The 17470-nt window shown below is 34.6% G+C and overlaps 1 protein-coding gene across 1 annotated transcript; it reads left to right on the top strand.

Annotated features, from left to right (window-relative positions):
* Positions 1–10120: 10120 nt before the first annotated feature.
* Positions 10121–11674, top strand: LOC149150373 (uncharacterized). The gene is made up of 2 exons (XM_089441362.1): positions 10121–10459; positions 11153–11674. Exons 1-2 carry the CDS (start codon positions 10338–10340, stop codon positions 11361–11363), a joined length of 333 nt encoding a protein of 110 aa, XP_089297488.1. The 5' UTR covers positions 10121–10337; the 3' UTR covers positions 11364–11674.
* The last annotated feature ends 5796 nt before the right edge of the window (positions 11675–17470 follow it).

Raw genomic sequence — 17470 nt, 5'->3', positions numbered from 1 at the left:
TAAAGGGTTCATATTGATTTCAAAATTGGTTATAAGTTTTTTGAAAAAAACTAATTGAAACAATTAATTAGAATAAATTTCTGTTGTGACCACGTGTCCACTTAAATGTTATATAAACATGTATCGTATCATACATAGTATTGCAATAAAACTTATCTACAATTTTTTAAACATGGATATTTTTACAGTCAATAAATTCTTGTTGATGAGGACTTGTGGAAAATTGTATTAAGATCATTATAACACCCAACTATTAATAAAGTGTTATTAATCATACATCATACAACATGTCACATTTAAATTGTTGTGCTCCAGGGAAACCCCTGCACACACCCGGAATACACTAAATTTTTGAATACATTACTCAACTATTCATACACACTCGGAATACATAAACTTTTGAATACATTACTGAACTATTCATACAGTCAGCAATTTTTTTCAAACTTATCATTAAACAGAGAAACATTTTTAATGTCCTAACTAACTAAATATAAGAATTTCAAACTTGGCAGGGCCTACCGCTGCCTACAGCACTTGTTCGTATAATGATCAACGTTCTCCACCATCTAAGCGAATATTCCCATGTTTCTTCACATGTAAAGTCTCATTTAATATAATATTGAATTGTATGGAGGTTTTTAAATAGATCACAATTATTTTTAAATCCAAATTTTAAATTATGTCAATGTGGTCCATCAAAATATTGTTTAAAAAATAGTTGTTAGCTTGGGAAAAACCTCCATCCGTGTGTATTAAAATGTTGGACTTAAAAATGGATATAATCTTTTAATTTAAAAAATTCATATTTTTTAAATGGTAAAGATTTAAAATGATATTAAATATTGATATCAATTTCAATGCATTATAAATGTTTCACTAAATGATTTTATTATACATGTATAAACCATTTCATTATCCCTATCCTTTTATGTCAAATTCATAATAAAAAGCTACAAAATTGCAAAATAACTTTTTCAATATATTCATAAATACAAAATAAGAATATTGGATTAATGAAAAAGGAGAAGGGAATCAAGTAGAGGAAAGCTTTGGTCATATCAGTTAAAAACTAAACATGTATTAATTGTTGAATGTCTGGTTAGGGTGAAAGAAAAATTAAAGTTTTCACTCTTGTTAGTTAAGAATTGGACACTTACTTATGAAATACATTTTGTATATATGAAAAATATAGAAATATAATTTAAAATTACAATAAATTTTTTACATTTTTTTATAGCTTATTAGTTTATGTTGTTGGTAACAAGGATAAAAAATATGTGGCTTATAATCTATCCTAAAAATGTGTTTATAAAAAGAAAAGGTTTATTTTCATATTATGAGAAATTGAAAGGTGTATATTAAAATTTCATGAAAATGGCTTAAATCTTTAAATCGATCCTAAAAATATCATTATAAATGAGTTTATAAAAAGAAAAAGTTCATTTTCATATTATGAGGAATTGAAAGGTGTATACTAAAATTTCATGAAAATGGCTTAATTCAAACTTCTCGTTGCCTATATGTTTTCATGGAGTGACATGTCCACTATATTTCATGCGATTTTCTAAGGATTTAATTATTATGTAAGTAAAAGGAGCATGATCTTTTGTAGTTTGGACAAGGGTAGGATGAGGAAGGTTAAGTATAATTAATCTTTAGTAATTTGTTAGTTAAATATTTTTAATTCAAGTCAAAATTCAGATCGTACCAATATCATTACTAGTATTTTCCAATTAATACATCACTTTTCAAAGAAATATATATGAATCTTTATATTTTCTTATGAAATCCTAGAACATAATAGAAAAATACGGTACTTGTAGCATTTTTCTTATTTACTTCAATGAATTTGACTATTTCTAAAGAGAACATACATTTTATCATTATAAAATTGGTTCTAAAACTACCTCCTTCAACTTATGCATAAGTAATATTTGGAAGAAACAACAAATAAGTTTTGAATAATTAAAAAGTGTTAAAGAATGACTATTTATCAACATTGTTGGGAAACTCATGTTCATGAGTTCAAACACCATTGTGATTTGTATCTTCTTAGTAATATGTACCTCGCTTTACAAGGATTGATGCAGACTATGAAAATTAATTATTTTAGTTTTGTTTTCAACTTTTCCATTGACTTGCAGAGATATAGATGCCACCACGACTCTAGCGAGGATCAACAAATCTTAGATGGAGTTTCATATTGCCTTTGGCTATTGATATTGCATGAGAGGTGTTTTTCTTACATGTCCCTAAGTTATCACTTTTCCTTTCATACAAGCTCTGAATTATGAAAGTTGAGCACTACTTTCCATAAATTGGCATATAGTGATCGTCTGTGAAGAAAATTATTTAAAGTTTATTTGTAAGGTTTGATTGAATGTAATGTCTTATGTGTAAAACATTTTGCGATTGCAAGGTTGTTTTGACTTAGTTGTGGTATTTGTCAATTTGGATTCTAATTTGGTAATGGACTTGTTTTTCGACTTCATTTAATACATTCAAGCTATAAATTGACATAGAAATATAAACTTGTAGTTTGGGACTGTAAGGATTAGTGTATTATTAATTTGTGCTCCCCTCTTTCATTGACTTCATACAGGTATAAATTATTTAGAAATGTCACCTTTCAATCATCCTAAAATATAAAAGACATTCTTCACTTACAAATGCATTTGGTATTCCTCAGCACTCTAATTAGTCATGATTATGAAAATGATGTAGATGAACATTCAATATGAAGTATATGGTATAGGGACAAGAGTGAGGAAATTTTTCGTTCTAGTTTCTTTTATGTTGCACGGTTCATGCACTTGGATCCAACATATTATATTATCCTTATAGGGGTAATCTTTAAGATATGTTCACCATTTTGAAGTTTCATGTAATAGACATGAGTCTCAATAAGCCCATGGAACATGAGAATGATAAGCAACTCTTAGGTCTAAAGTCATTGATTTTAACCCAAATGTTATCCTAGTCCTACAATCCTATCTTGTAGGTTTTAACCCCATACAGAAATTACCTGCATACGAATTCTAAAACACAAAAAATAAACAATGCGAGATCATAACACATAAAACACATATACACAAAGCTTTTCCCCTGGATCCCAAAACTGGGACTACCAACTTGATTTTTTATTATGTTCCTTTCAATGTTTCAATACATATTTATACATGCTGAAGCATCCAACACCATGGACCAAAAACCATCGCGTTCAATACCATGGACCGAAAACCATCGCGTCCAAAAAACATGTGTGAAAATCATGCACAAAACCATACGTGGGTCCGCCCAACCTAAAACAGGGTCGAAAACCAAAATTTTCCGAGGAAATGCCCGGGACCCCATAAAGTGGGGTTACGGGTGCCCTTCAAACCCCCTGTTAACTACGTGGAAAAAATATAACACAACCCAACATTCTCCCACTTGTTGTTTTCTTTCCACAGGGGGCCATAAGAGAGCTTAGTCATTTTCCCAGCCCTGAAATGCCCATTGTCTCTCTACACCAAGAAAAATTCTCAGAGCTCAAAGATTTTATCAATGCATCTGCAGTATTCTTCAAAGTGTCCACCTTTACAAGCAATATTTTTTTGTCTTCTATCATATTCCTCACAAAGTGATACTGAACATCAATGTGCTTTGTCTTTGAATGATATGCAGGGTTCTTTGCTGAGAAAATTGCACTTTTGTTGTCACAGTCTATCCTTATAGCTTCCTGTACTAACCCCATACTTGAACACAATCTCTGTAACCAAACTTCTTCCTTGCTTTCATGAGTGGTTGCCATGTATTCTACCTCTGTAGTTGATAGTGCCATTACAGATTGTTTCTTACTCATCCAAATGACTGCACCTCCAAATAGGTTAAACACATACCCACTTGTAGATCTTCTCTGATCCAAATCTCTAGCCCAGTCTGCATCAACAAAGCCATGAATATCCAACACTCTGTCCAATCCTGGTCTTCCTTGGTAAATCAAACCATAATCAATAGTGCGACACAAATACCTGAAAGCTCGCTTCACTGTTGTCCAATGCTCCTTTCCTGGCTTTGACATAAACCTGCTCAATACTCCCACTACATGTGCAATGTCTGGTCTAGTACAAACCATTGCATACATCAGGCTATCGACTGCACTTGCATATGGAACACGGGACATGTCCTCTTCCTCTTCTTGTGTCTTGGGACATTGTTCAGCAGATAACCTCACACCTACAGGAATAGGAACCTTCATTGATTTACTATCCTGCATATTAAACCTCTACAGTATTGTCTCGACATACTTCCTCTGGTTTAACCAGAGCTTCCTCTTTGCCCAATCTCTTTTAATTTCCATGCCCAAAATATAGTTTGCAGCACCAAGATATTTCATGTCAAATTTGGAGGACAATTGGGTCTTCAAATCCTAGATAATTTCTTTATCATTTCCAACCAGCAACATATCATCCACATACAAGACTAGATAAATAACACGGTCACCAATTAATTTAAAATACACACATTGATCTACTTTTCTTCTAGTGAAGCCAAGTCCTCGTATAAATGTATCAAATTTTTGATACCACATCCTTGGTGACTATTTTAACCCATACAAAGACTTATTTAACTTGCATACCAGTTCTTTCTTACCCTTCACTGCAAAGCCTTCATGTTGCTTCATGTAGATTTCCTCTTCCAGATCCCTGTGAAGAAATGTTGTCTTCACATCCATATGTTCTACCTCAAAATCAAAAGTAGAAGCAACAGATAAAAGTAATCTAATAGAATTTACCTTGGCAACATGAGAAAAAATATCACCAAAATCAATTCCTGGCACCTGGGAATAACCTTTTGCTACCAATCGAACTTTGCATTTCTCCACTTTTCCTTCTGCATTTGTCTTCTTTTTGGACACCCATTTGCTACCAATGGGTTTCCTTCCAGCCGACAACTCCACAAGATCCCAAGCCTCATTTTTGTGCAAAGATGCCATTTCATCAACCATGGCCTCTTTCCAGAGTTTTCCATCCTCTGAATCTGCTACTTCCTTCATAGTTCTGGGATCATCGTCAGTAATAGATAAAGAAAAATTTGAACAGAAAGCAGATGGACTATACCTTTCAGGCTACCTTCTTTCTCGAACTGATATTCTCAAAGCCGGAGTTTGTAGTTCTTCATCTTCTGATTCTTCCTCCTTTAGCTTAAACTCTATCTTATCGGGTTCCTTTGGTTGGATTTCATGTTTAATAACATCTTTCACCTCTCTGAACACCACATCTCAGTTGTACACAACCTTTCGTGTGACTGGATTCCAAAGCTTATAACCCTTTAAACCATCCTTATACCAAATAAAGATGCACTTTTTAGATTTACTATCCAACTTTGTTCATTTCTCCTTTGGAACATGTACATATGCATCACATCCAAATACCCTTAGATGTGAAAGAGAGGGTTTCTTACCAATCCATACCTCTTGTGGATTCTTATCCTCCAACGCTGATGAAGGTGACCTATTGACCAGGTAACATGCAGTATCTATCGCCTTTGCCCAGAATTCCTGTCCTAACCTGGCACCACTGAGCATGCTTCTTGCCCTTTCCATCAACGTCTTATTCATTGTTTCTACAACTCCATTTTGCTGAGGCGTATATGGAGTAGTCTTCTATCATGCTATACCACACTTCTCACATAATTCTTCAAATTCCTTACTGCAAAACTCTCCACCGTTATCTGTCCTCAGCACCTTTATCTTCTTCTCTGTCTGGTTTTCCACCAGAGACTTAAATTCTTTAAACCTGTCAAAGACTTTAGATTTCTTCTTAAAGAAATATATTCATGTATTCCTTGAGAAGTCATCTATAAATGATACATAGTACATAGACTTACCTAGTGATGGAAACTTCATAGGTCCAAACACATCACTGTGCAAAAGTTATAATATCTGTTTCGCCCTCTTACTACAAGAGGGGAAACTCACCCGATTTTTCTTCCCATATACACAATTTTCACAGAAATCAAAATCTAGAGAGACATTACTCATACCTTCTACCACACCTTTACCATGAAGTATCCAAAGGCCTTTTTCTCCAATATTTCCAAGCCTTTGATGCCACATCATGGTCTTCTCTCTAGAGACCACTAGATTTTCTGTTCCACTTTCAGGTACCATAGAACTATTGCACCCATCAATAACAGTGCTACCTTGCAGCTTGTACAAAGTTCCAATCCGAACTCCCCGCATCAATACCAGTGCTCCCCGAACCATCTTGCAGGTATCCTTCTCGAACATTGTTTTTACACCTACATCATCCAGCTTGCTAATAGAAATCAGATTTCTAGCTAATGCAGGAATATGTAGAACACCTGGAAGCGTTCTAATCCTTCCACCTTGCAACTTCAACTTTACTTTTTCGCGACCAACGATTCTAGCCTTCCTGTCATCCCCCAAGAAGACATCACCACCATCATATTTCTCATACTCGCAGAACCACTCTCTATGGGGAGTGAAGTGAAAGGATGCACCTGAGTCAATTAACCACGCCTCATGATCTACATGTGTACTTGAAGAAGCCAAGTACACATCCCCACCTTCATCTGAGGTGGTTTTCACCTCTACAGAAGAAGCCTCATCAGATCCCTTTCCTTTCTCAGGAGCTTTAGATTTACAGTCCCTTTTATAGTGCCCTTCCTTTCCACATTTCCAGCACACCACCTTTACAGGTTTTCCTGGAGATTTAGATCTCCCACTCGATGACTTATTTTTGTTTCTATTCTGGGTCCGCCCTTGTACAGACAAGGCATCATCATTTTGGCTCTCCATATTTTTCCATCTCATCTCCTCTGTCAGCAAGGATGAGACTATTTCATCAAAATGCAAGGCAGTTGCATTGCTACCTATTACAATAACCAGACTATCCCACGAATCTGGTAGAGAACAAAAAAAACTGATGCACTTATCTTCATCTAAAATGTTAATATCAACAGATGCTAACTGACTTACCACAATATTAAATGCATTCAGATGCTCTATCACCGAGTCTCCATCTTTCATCGTCAGGTTATACAGCTTTTTCCGCAGGAACAGTTTATTCACCAGAGCCTTAGATTGGTACAAAGTCCCTAACTTGTCGCACAAAGCCTTTGCCGTAGCTTCCCCTGATACATTCAGCAATACTGAATCTGAGACACACAATCGTATTGTGCTCTTTGCCTTCCAATCCAACTTCTTCCATTCTTCATCGGACACTCTCGTTGGTTTAGTACCTAGATTTACCATGATCCACTGGTCTTTATCCACCAATAGATCCTCCATCTTGAGTTTCCACAACTCAAAACTCTGACCATTAAATTTCTCGATCTCTATATTTCCACTGCTCTCCATCTTCTTTCACCACCAAAATCGATCTCGCAGATCTCCCACTAAACAGGGTCTACCACAGGCCCGAGCGAAACCCCTCAACAACAAAGGCATCCCCTTGAAGCCAAAACAACTCTAATACCAAATGTAGGTTTTAACCCCGTACAGAAATTCCCTGCATACAAATTCTAAAACACGGAAAATAAATAATGCGAGATCATAACACATAAAACACATATACATAGAGATTTTCCCTTGGATCCCAAAACCGGGACTACCAGCTTGACTTTTTTATTATGTTCCTTTCAATGTTACATTAAATATTTATACATGCCTAAGCATCCAATACAACCTAACATAGGGTCTAAAACCAAAATTTTTTGGGGTGCTGCCCCAGACCCCATAAAGTGGGGTTATGGGTGCCCTTCAAACCCCCTGTTAACTACGTGGAAAGAATATAACACAACCCAACATATCTTAGTCGAGGAATTTGTTGAAATAATGCCCATAACCCTCTTGTAAGTAAAAAATTTCATTTATAAATATTGTATGGTTGTTTGGGGAAATATGCATGTCTCATGAATCTCAAAAGTAGGTGTTTGGAATTTATTTACTAGTTTACAATAGCATAGGCCATGTCCAATCCTACACCCACCCTTCTTGGGAAAAAACTTAAAATGCTCCCCATATAAAACTTGCATGTTAAAGATTTCCTCTATAGGTATTGTATAGTGGTATAGGTCCATATGCATGATCATGGGCCCTAAAGTAAATGTTGGATTCTAAATCTTAATTTTTTAGCTTTGGACAATGGTTAAGGCCTTGAGAGCTTTCATGGGTTCAAAAACCTCAAAGTAGTTCATATACCTTATTTGTAAGTCAAATATTCCCTCTATAAGGCCTATGTGGTGGTGCTATGATTAATGTATGGACAGTGGGCCATAGAAGAAATTCTTAAGGTTTAAGTCCTTGGTTTTTGACCTTGTGATATGGCTTAAGATTGAAGACTCATCCTTAATGCACTAAACTTATCTAGCACCAATATCCCAATTATAGGCAAAATTTTCCCACTATGATCCTTGTGTCATAGTCAAATTCTTGTTCATGCTCTATGAGCCCTATAAACAATTATTAGAGTCTAATTCTGTACTTATCAATCCTAAACAATGTCTTTGGATATGACCCATCCTTTCTACATAAAAATTCATGATGGTGTCTATATCTCTCTTATAGGTAAATGATTTTCATTGCAATTCATATGTGATAGTTTAAGGATCTGTGCATGGCCTATGAATGATATAAGGCTCTATTAGGTCTTAAGCCCATATTTTTTGGGCACTCTAAACAATGGCCCAAGCCTTAAGTCCCATTCTTGCTATGTGAAACTTAATATTGTTCTCTTATCCCTCTTCTAAGTTAAAGATTCCCTTTACAAGTAATTTGTTATGCTTTGGGGTCCTTTACAAGGAATCTTCCTACATGAAGATTACATATTCAATATATACCTATACTTTTGCATCTCCGATTGTTCCACCACTGCAAAAATTTCTATCCCATTAATAATGCAACCTTGGCTTATGTTCCATTACAATGACATATTGCTTCAAAGATATTATAAATCTATTTTATAAATTACTAAATTAAAGGGACCATAAATTTTTTTAAACAAAGGAAAAAGTATAATTGTGTTGATAAGCATGTTTATTTTAGAATTAGGCTTCTAGAATTTTAATTTATTTATATAAAAAAATTAGGTTGAGAATCAAAATTTAACTTCCACAAAATATCTAGGGAATATTCATAATAGTAAGCACATATAAAGGGTTCATATTGATTTTAAAATTGGTTATAAGTTTTTTGAAAAAAAGTATTTGAAAAATTAATTAGAATAAATTTCCGTTGTGACCACGTGTCCACTTAAATGTCATATAAAACATGTGTCATATAATACATAGTATTGCAATAAAACTTATTTACAATTTTTTTTAGCATGGATATTTTTAAAGTCAATAAATTGTTGTTGATGAGGACTTGTGGAGAATTGTATTAAGATCATTATAACGCCCAACGTTTCTGGTGAACCCTTAAAGATGGGTGAAGGGTTCACCAGAAAGGTTGGGCATAATAATGATCCTAACAAACACTTCTCCCTAAGTCCTCATCAAAAACAATTTATATGTTTTTTTAATATATATATATATGTTTTGATAATTAATAATAATAATTTAAAATAAAATTATAATTATTTTTAGTCTTTGGTAATGTGAGTCATATGATAAGGCCACTATTTTAATGTTTATCAATATTAATCAACCATTTAATTTGAGTCATATGATAAGACCACTATTTTAATATTTATCAATATTAATCAATCATTTAATTTATATAATTATGTCAATTTTAATAATATCTTATAATATTATATAATTTTGATATTTAACATTAATTGAAATCTCACATAAGATATAAAAATGTTAATTGATATTTAACCTGGAAAAGAAATCCCTTATAACTTCAGTGAGATGTAAAATGACACCTACCCACCATTCACAACAATATCACTTCTATATTTTCAATGATATTGGAGACGAGATCTCTCGTTCGATCGTCTCAAAATCCACATCAGTTAATGGAGCTGCTACATTCATGTAACGTACAAAATCTTCCTCCAGCTTTGACCTTGTGAGCTTCCATGCTTTTTCACGTTCTCTAAATAGTTACTCTCCAAATCGTGTCACTAACATCGTGTGTATTCGCCCATATTTTGCAACGTATTGTCTGTAGATATCTGACTCCACTTACTTTCTTTTTCCTGTCATTTTCCAGGAGTGGTTTGCGTTTTCAGAAAGGAGAAACTGGGTCGGTTCGTTGATGCCATGGGAGAATATGAAGGGAATTGGGTCCGAATACAGAGCTTATAATTCCCAATTTAAGGCATAGATGTATCATAGATAGTCAGTCGATTAATTGATCGATCAGTTAATATATTGATATGGCAGAAGGGATTGGGAATGAGGATGCCTGTGGGAATGTGGAGGAGAAATATGGAGTCAGAATCGAGAGGCGCCCCTCGCAGTCTCGCTTGTCTGATCTCGATATCCGTTCTTGGCCTAAGTAAGTTTCATCTCTTCATTCATTTCCTTGTTATATTCTTAGTTATCGATATATAGCTCCAGTGCATGAAAATATGATGGGAAGGTACATCTGTTTGTCCAGATTTAAGTTTAGGGTTTTATGAATGCATAGAGTTTAACACATGAAAAACTTATGCATTCTCTGTGATGATTTCTCTCCCTAATCATGCATATTGGCTTTAGCCTAAACATATGGCACATGGGTTTGAAAACTGAACCCAAACCATTTGGTGTACCCAGTAATGGTATTTGATTTTTGGAAGTTTTTATGGTGATTTGATTTTTGGAAGTTTCTTTTTAGGTGATTTAGTTTGTACTGCAGATTTTAAAGATATTTCAAAATAAGAACAAAAACAACAAAATTATTCAAACAATAAAACATTATAAAAATATTGTTTCAAATTCTGAAATATTCTTAAAAGTTACAATAGAAATAAAAATAACCCCTGCTCAACCCATACAATTTTGTACAAGACATAAAGATAGCCCATATACCCTGCCCAACCTATACAATTTTGTATTCCTATGAGGAATGAATATTTTGAAATATATTTCTATGGATGTTTTTAGTGAAGGGTATTTAAAGTAAAAGTACAAATTAACTACCCAGCAAACTCCTTAACTATTTTCTGAGCTACTTCAACGTTTTTCTGAACTATTTTCTGTGTAAAAGATGGGCATGTCCTCCAGGCAAGTTTCGACTGAAATTCGACGCAGAGGAAACATTCTACCTTGTGAAAGGTAAGGTGAGAGCATATATGAAAGGATCTTCAGACCAGTACGTGGATTTTGGCGCAGGAGATTTGGTGGTCATTCCAAAGGGTACAAGCTGCAGTTGGGACGTCTCTGTAGCTGTGGACAAACATTACAAATTTGAGCCATGACTGGCAGTCTATCAGCTTCTATTTCAATATTCATCGCACCATACTTTCCATGTGAAAGCAAAAAAAAACCATAGCAATGCTTGTAATTTCGTTGAACATTGTGAGAGATGCAGCACTAATTATTTTAGGTTACCAATCTAAATTCCAAGGCTGGAAAGTATTTGTCACGGGTTGCAAACTTGTACATTAATGTACATAGTCATGTTTATCGCCTTTGCATTGTTGTCAGCGTTTCATTTCTTTGGATTTGTTTTTTAAATTTTAGCAGCCAATCATGAGTGGTGGCTTACCAACTTGATATTTTGACACGATTAAGGAAGTTAGGATCATTGTTTAATTATTTTTTTATTGACTTTGAATTCAGACTTGTTTCACCATTCACACGATTTCATACGATGTTTATGAGACATGAGGCCTTATAAAAATTAGAATCAGAAGCTTATTTGATTTATAACTCCTCTATGCACGTCACTTTTGCGCATGTCCAATTCGCCAATAAAGTTGATCGCCATGAATGTTACCAGAAAATTGATCTCGGTGGAACTCCCTAACAATGAAAGTCAAATCATCAACTTATTATTGAAAAGCACTGAATTCTAATTGATCTCGGTGGAACTCCCTAACAATCAAAGTCAAATCATCAACTTATTATTGAAAAGCACTGAATTCTATAAAAACAAGGTAGCGGTAGTCCCTGTCGTATTGTCAATAAACACTAAATAATTATAAAATGAATATTTAGGAGTTTGGATCAGTTTTGTGCTTAGTTTCACACAATGTCAATTAAGTTTTTATGAAATTGCAGTCTCGTGTAATCTAAAAAATGGTTATATTGTTGTTTAAAATAAACAACAATAATCTAAGGAATGGTTATATTGTGGTTTAAAGCCAAGCTATTGTAGATAATTCCTAGTTTTTTATTTATATGTGAGTAATTCTATTTCTTTATGAAGGACCGATGGATGGACCACATTTTCTTTCCAAAGGCATAGGCAGTAACAATGGTGGTCCATTGGATGATGTTTTAAGTTCATTTTTGGTATTCACAATAGTATCACCTTGTTTGGCGTTGACCCTACTATTATTAGTATCAGTACTATCTGTAAACGCCCCATTGTCAACTATTGATGAGCTCTTGAACTACTTGAACACAGATGATCTTCCTCTAGCCCTCTTTGTAGCTTTAAATTAGATTCCAAATCATGCCCGAGAGATAAGTGTCTTGACTCTATGGAATCTTCCTATTTCATCCATTCCAAAGCAATAACTGTATCAATAAACAGGAAACCACGTAATTTCCGCAAGTGACTTCAACACAAACTAGAGATGAATGATAACCTTGTAGAGGCATTTGAATCTCGTGAGAAAATTAGACTTTGGTGATGCACTGCCAAAACTTTCTTCTGAGATAGTTGGAGATGAGGGTTCTCTCAAATCGGATTCATCCAAGAAATCTTCCATGTTGCATTCTTCTCTCATGGCTAGAATGTAGTCATATGTTCCCTGCCAAATATATGTCAAGTTATTATATTCTAAAATGACCTTTGCAAAATTCAGCAGCTGCTTTTCAGCTTAAAATTAAATTAAAATTACTTAAAAATATAATCTTTACACCCTATCTGTGCATTCCATAATCTAGGAATCTCATTATGTAATCTTCACACACATACCTTCTTTATTAGGACTATGTGGAACAAAAAAAATTCCCCAAGGGCTGCACAAGCATACACTGAAACTACAGTAAGGAAAGCCTGCGCCCAGATAAGAGGCTTAATTAGTATAAATTTTAATAGTTATTCTATTGCTCAATAAACCAATAAAACTGTTGTCATTCAAACTGAAAGAAAAAGCATCATTAATGAGAAGAATTTTACCACAATAACTCCTAAATCCCCTCTCGAGAATCCATTTCCAAACCTAAACTCAAGTTCATGAATGATGTCTCTTCTATTTGCAAAGCAGTGAATAAATACAACTAGTCTTGCACCTCCCTCCAGTATAAGCTGAAAATGGACACCACATACACTATGAAACTCCAATCCAGATAATGAATCAAGGTGCTGAATGTTTGGCTATCAAGAAAGGGACGTCTAGCATATTCCAAACCTATACTAAATCCACAGAAACCATTCTAACCATGGGCACTCTGCGCGTTTGACCTCTGGAAAACCAGATATGCATGTGTTCAACTCGCCCATTTTAGTCAAAAATTTGATCGTTTTTGAGCCATTGGTCTACGGTCATAGCAAAGCATATTTGAGAAATTTAGGAAGCATGCATGAGGTTTTGAAACACTTCGGAGTCTAAAGTAGCATGTACCATTTTAGGAAAAGAAAGGAAAAACAAAATCCATTTAACCTCATTCATGAAGCAAAAGTTGTTCCAATACAGTATAATCTAGTTTATCCTAGATCAAGTGCCCTTGCATGAATTTCCTTCACTCACCATAATGAGGATTGAAGCCATAAGAAGCATGAAAGTAGTGTAATTCCTCCTTCCAACACAGTTGTTGAGCCACTACAAAACAAAGAACAAAATTATCATCAAAGCCAACGATATATCATATATTAATACAAAATGTTACAGAACTTATATGAGCTATACAATTCAAGCCAAATACAGTTACACCTAGTACAATTAGAAAATAAGAAAACCCTAACCTCTGTTCTCATTTTCGTATCTCTCAAAACTAACATGACTATATTGAGATCTGAATAGAGTATCGAATTTACCCGGCAATGGAAGTTGTGGTGGACTAAAGAAATCAAAGAAGCTTTCACACCGTCATGGGCTTTTCATTTATGGATCCTTTCTTTGCTTCTCCTTAATCAACTTTTGTGTTATATTTTTTCACGGATAACTTGGGTAGAGTGCATGTAAACATGACATTGAAACTTGGCATGAAGTACTGACATCGAGTGCATCGACACCTTAATTGAGTACAGGCAAAGAGCCCTCACTTGGCCCAGAGTATAACACTGAAACATGAACAAGGTTCTGGAATAGTGGCACCTGGAAAAAAAAACAAAGTAACAAATGTAAAGCATGCAGCTCTAAGCACATTTTTTATTTTTAAGAATTAGCCATTATTAAATTAAATGAAGGAATTCGTAATCAACTCGCCACTACTCACTCAAATTTGGAAAATAATATTAATAATCAACTTACTAATAGTCATACGAATTTGGAAAATAATATTAGTAACAAATAAAGTAAGAAATATGATAAATGTAAAACTTTATTCCCAAGCATGTGGGGCAGCGCATGCAAGTGCAGGTGTCCGGGAGATCCAACTACCGTGGACCACCTGCATGCATTACACGCGCTATTGCATAACCGTTTGGATAGTCTCCAAGAGAGCCACGAGCCATCCATACTCATCTTGCTTGTAACAATTGCGTGGCTTGTAAGAAATGTGTCCAAAGAAATGTTGTCACATGTAACAAATGCATCGCCTGTAAGAACGGAGGAGATATAGCATCATTGCCTAACAAATGAATGCAAATTCATAAGAATAAATGACGAGATATAGCTTCATACGCCACCCTTTGCCAGAGCCTTCCACTTTGAACTAAATAGGTGCATGTAGATGAATGGGTATGGGAATGTGAGAATGTGAAAATATAAGAATGTGGCACTATGGAATCTAAGAAATGCCACTGCGGCTCCTCAGTTTATAGATCAGAGAGGGTATTTTTAAGTAAGAGTAAAATCCATTTAAGAGGAGGATTCTTGCCCTCACAAGAGAAGCAAATTTATTGAACAAAAATAGATTCACAGAGGATCTTGCCTACCTGACAGGGAAGCTTCCCGGACCCTCTACAGTGCTCCAGAGGCCTTTTCTTCAGGGACGTCCGTGGATTTACAAACTAAAGGTATGTCGTTGCTGCATGCAGACTGAAGATATGATTTTGCATATATCTTCCCATTTAAACGTCACTGGATCATTTTGTTTGCAGTCGCTGGATCAGTTTGCTGCTGCTGCAAACAAACTGAAGGCATGCTTTTACATATATTCAGTTTGTTTTTATAATTATAAATTTTTGACATTACATAATTAAAATAAAAATAGCGACCATTTGGTTCAGCCCATTTTGAATACGAAAGTAATAATTAGACAGAGTAATTTAATATTTCTATTTATGATCGATAGAAGCCTTTTTTTATCTCCCCACAGGCCTCCACGAAACACTGGCACAGGGCATTCGCGTCGATGTAGGCCTTTTGAGCCATCACTTCCATCTTAACCGTGTCCATATAGCTCACAATGAACACAGACAGTGACTGCATAAACAAATTACATATTTACATCTGTTGAAGTGGGAAGAATATGTTTGAATCTCTATCCATCAAATAATGTTCCAAATGATTGAAATTGAAACAATATACCCAAAAATATAGAAATCTAAAAGCTACTGTGCTACTGCTTTGATTTCAAGCAAAAATACTAGAATATAGGTAAAGGAACCTGAGCAGTCTGTTTACTTACTTGAGGTGCACCAGATACAAAGAAAGAAAAGCTTTTGATTGGATTCCCATCAATGGCTATCTTCTCCATGGGGCCAATCATATCTGATATCGCTATCGTTGTATTGGGAATATTATTGTATAAATATCTAGAAATCGCCTGTACCAACCGTATAATGAATGAGAATCCAAAATCGTTGCGGACAATAACGAGTTTTGGGTAATGGGGATGTTACATATACCTGCGGTCCAGTCCTTTTAATCTTGCAAGGCATCTTAGAATTCTAGCATTTTGGCTTGTCACTTGGATGGGCTTCTATTTCCTTTGGAGATTGAAACTACCCTTTCAAGCTTAGTTGCTAGTAGCTGCCTTCTGCGGAGAATTGATAGCCCAAAGCCCATGTTGGACCACTCTCCCGATCGTACCTCGTTGTCCAACACTATAAAGAAACTCAGGACACTTACCACATTTGTAAGTGACACTTGTGGTCCATGCAAATGTGTTCGCATGTCACAATAAAACGTGTTGACGTCTTTCAATATCGGAAAAAACATTGGTTAAATGGATCAGTACATCGTATAATCAATCGGTCCCGGCAATAAGACCTCGAACACAAAACTTTGGATAAAACAAAAAAAACGACGAAATGCTTATTTATAACATTGGTTAAATGGTTCAGTACGCCTAAATTAATATGAAATGGATCGATATCTATCGCTATAGTCCCATGCTGAGGCAGGGACTAATAAAAACAACAACACCTATAACATAAACAAGGAGCTAAGTGTGTGGGCCAATTTCATTGATCAACCGAGGTACTCGGAGGGTAAAAATTTCAAATCTGAAAACACTCGTCCTATTTCTTTGCTCCCAGGAATATTGATAGCCATGGAAAAATTTGGAGTGTATTTGATGGGCAATTTAACAAATTTCATCGCGGGTCGAAATAGCGAGACGAGTCCAGAGTTGTTATGTGCAGTGAAGTGACTTGTTTGGATTCATCGACATGAATGGCGTTGTGTAATTTTCCGTTTTTCTTCCAACCTTACCCTCCGTTCCATGTGTTTTTCATTTTTCATATTTAGAACGTGAGGTCCTTGATACACATATGGTACAATAGGGGTATTGCTTAATTCTCTTTTTCCTATTTGACTCTTCAATATTTTTGGATCATTTCATGTGATTTTGTGTTTTATTTGTTATTTTCTTTGTTCAACGGAAAGGTCATTTCACAGCTTAGTATGATGTGTAACTTATTCATCCATCATCAAAATAAAAAAAAGAAAGAATTAAAAATCTAAAAAATGTGTTAATTTTTATTATTTAAATTGTATTTTAAAATATATATAAGACTAAATAAAAATTTTAACCAAAAAAACTTTTTTTTACGCAAATTAAAATGTTTAAGTATTTTACATAACATGTACATCTAGACATTTTATTACGCAAATAAAAATGATTTTTTTTTATTAATATGTTTTTAAATATATTTCAAAATTAATTCTTATTAGTCTTAATGCTTATCAATTATTGTAGTGTGTTAAAGAGTTTGTTAGGTTGCATTGACTTTTAATAAATTAAAAAAATGAGATTTTTGCCCTCTGCCCACCAATTTCTTAGGGATTTGAAATTATTCCAA

This window comes from Pinus tabuliformis, chromosome 9 (genome assembly GCF_031772625.1).
Source record: "Pinus tabuliformis cultivar Carrire ecotype Pingquan chromosome 9, CPIR1, whole genome shotgun sequence".
NCBI lineage: Eukaryota > Viridiplantae > Streptophyta > Pinopsida > Pinales > Pinaceae > Pinus > Pinus tabuliformis.
The sequence above is the reverse complement of the archived record's forward strand: the minus strand, read 5'-3'. Positions and strand labels throughout refer to the sequence as shown.

Excerpts from the sequence above, each read along its gene's own strand:
- LOC149150373 (XM_089441362.1), top strand. The coding sequence starts at position 10,338 with ATGGCAGAAGGGATTGGGAATGAGGATGCCTGTGGGAATGTGGAGGAG. Across the intron at positions 10,460-11,152 it reads GATATCCGTTCTTGGCCTAA|ATGGGCATGTCCTCCAGGCA; the intron begins GTAAGTTTCATC and ends TCTGTGTAAAAG.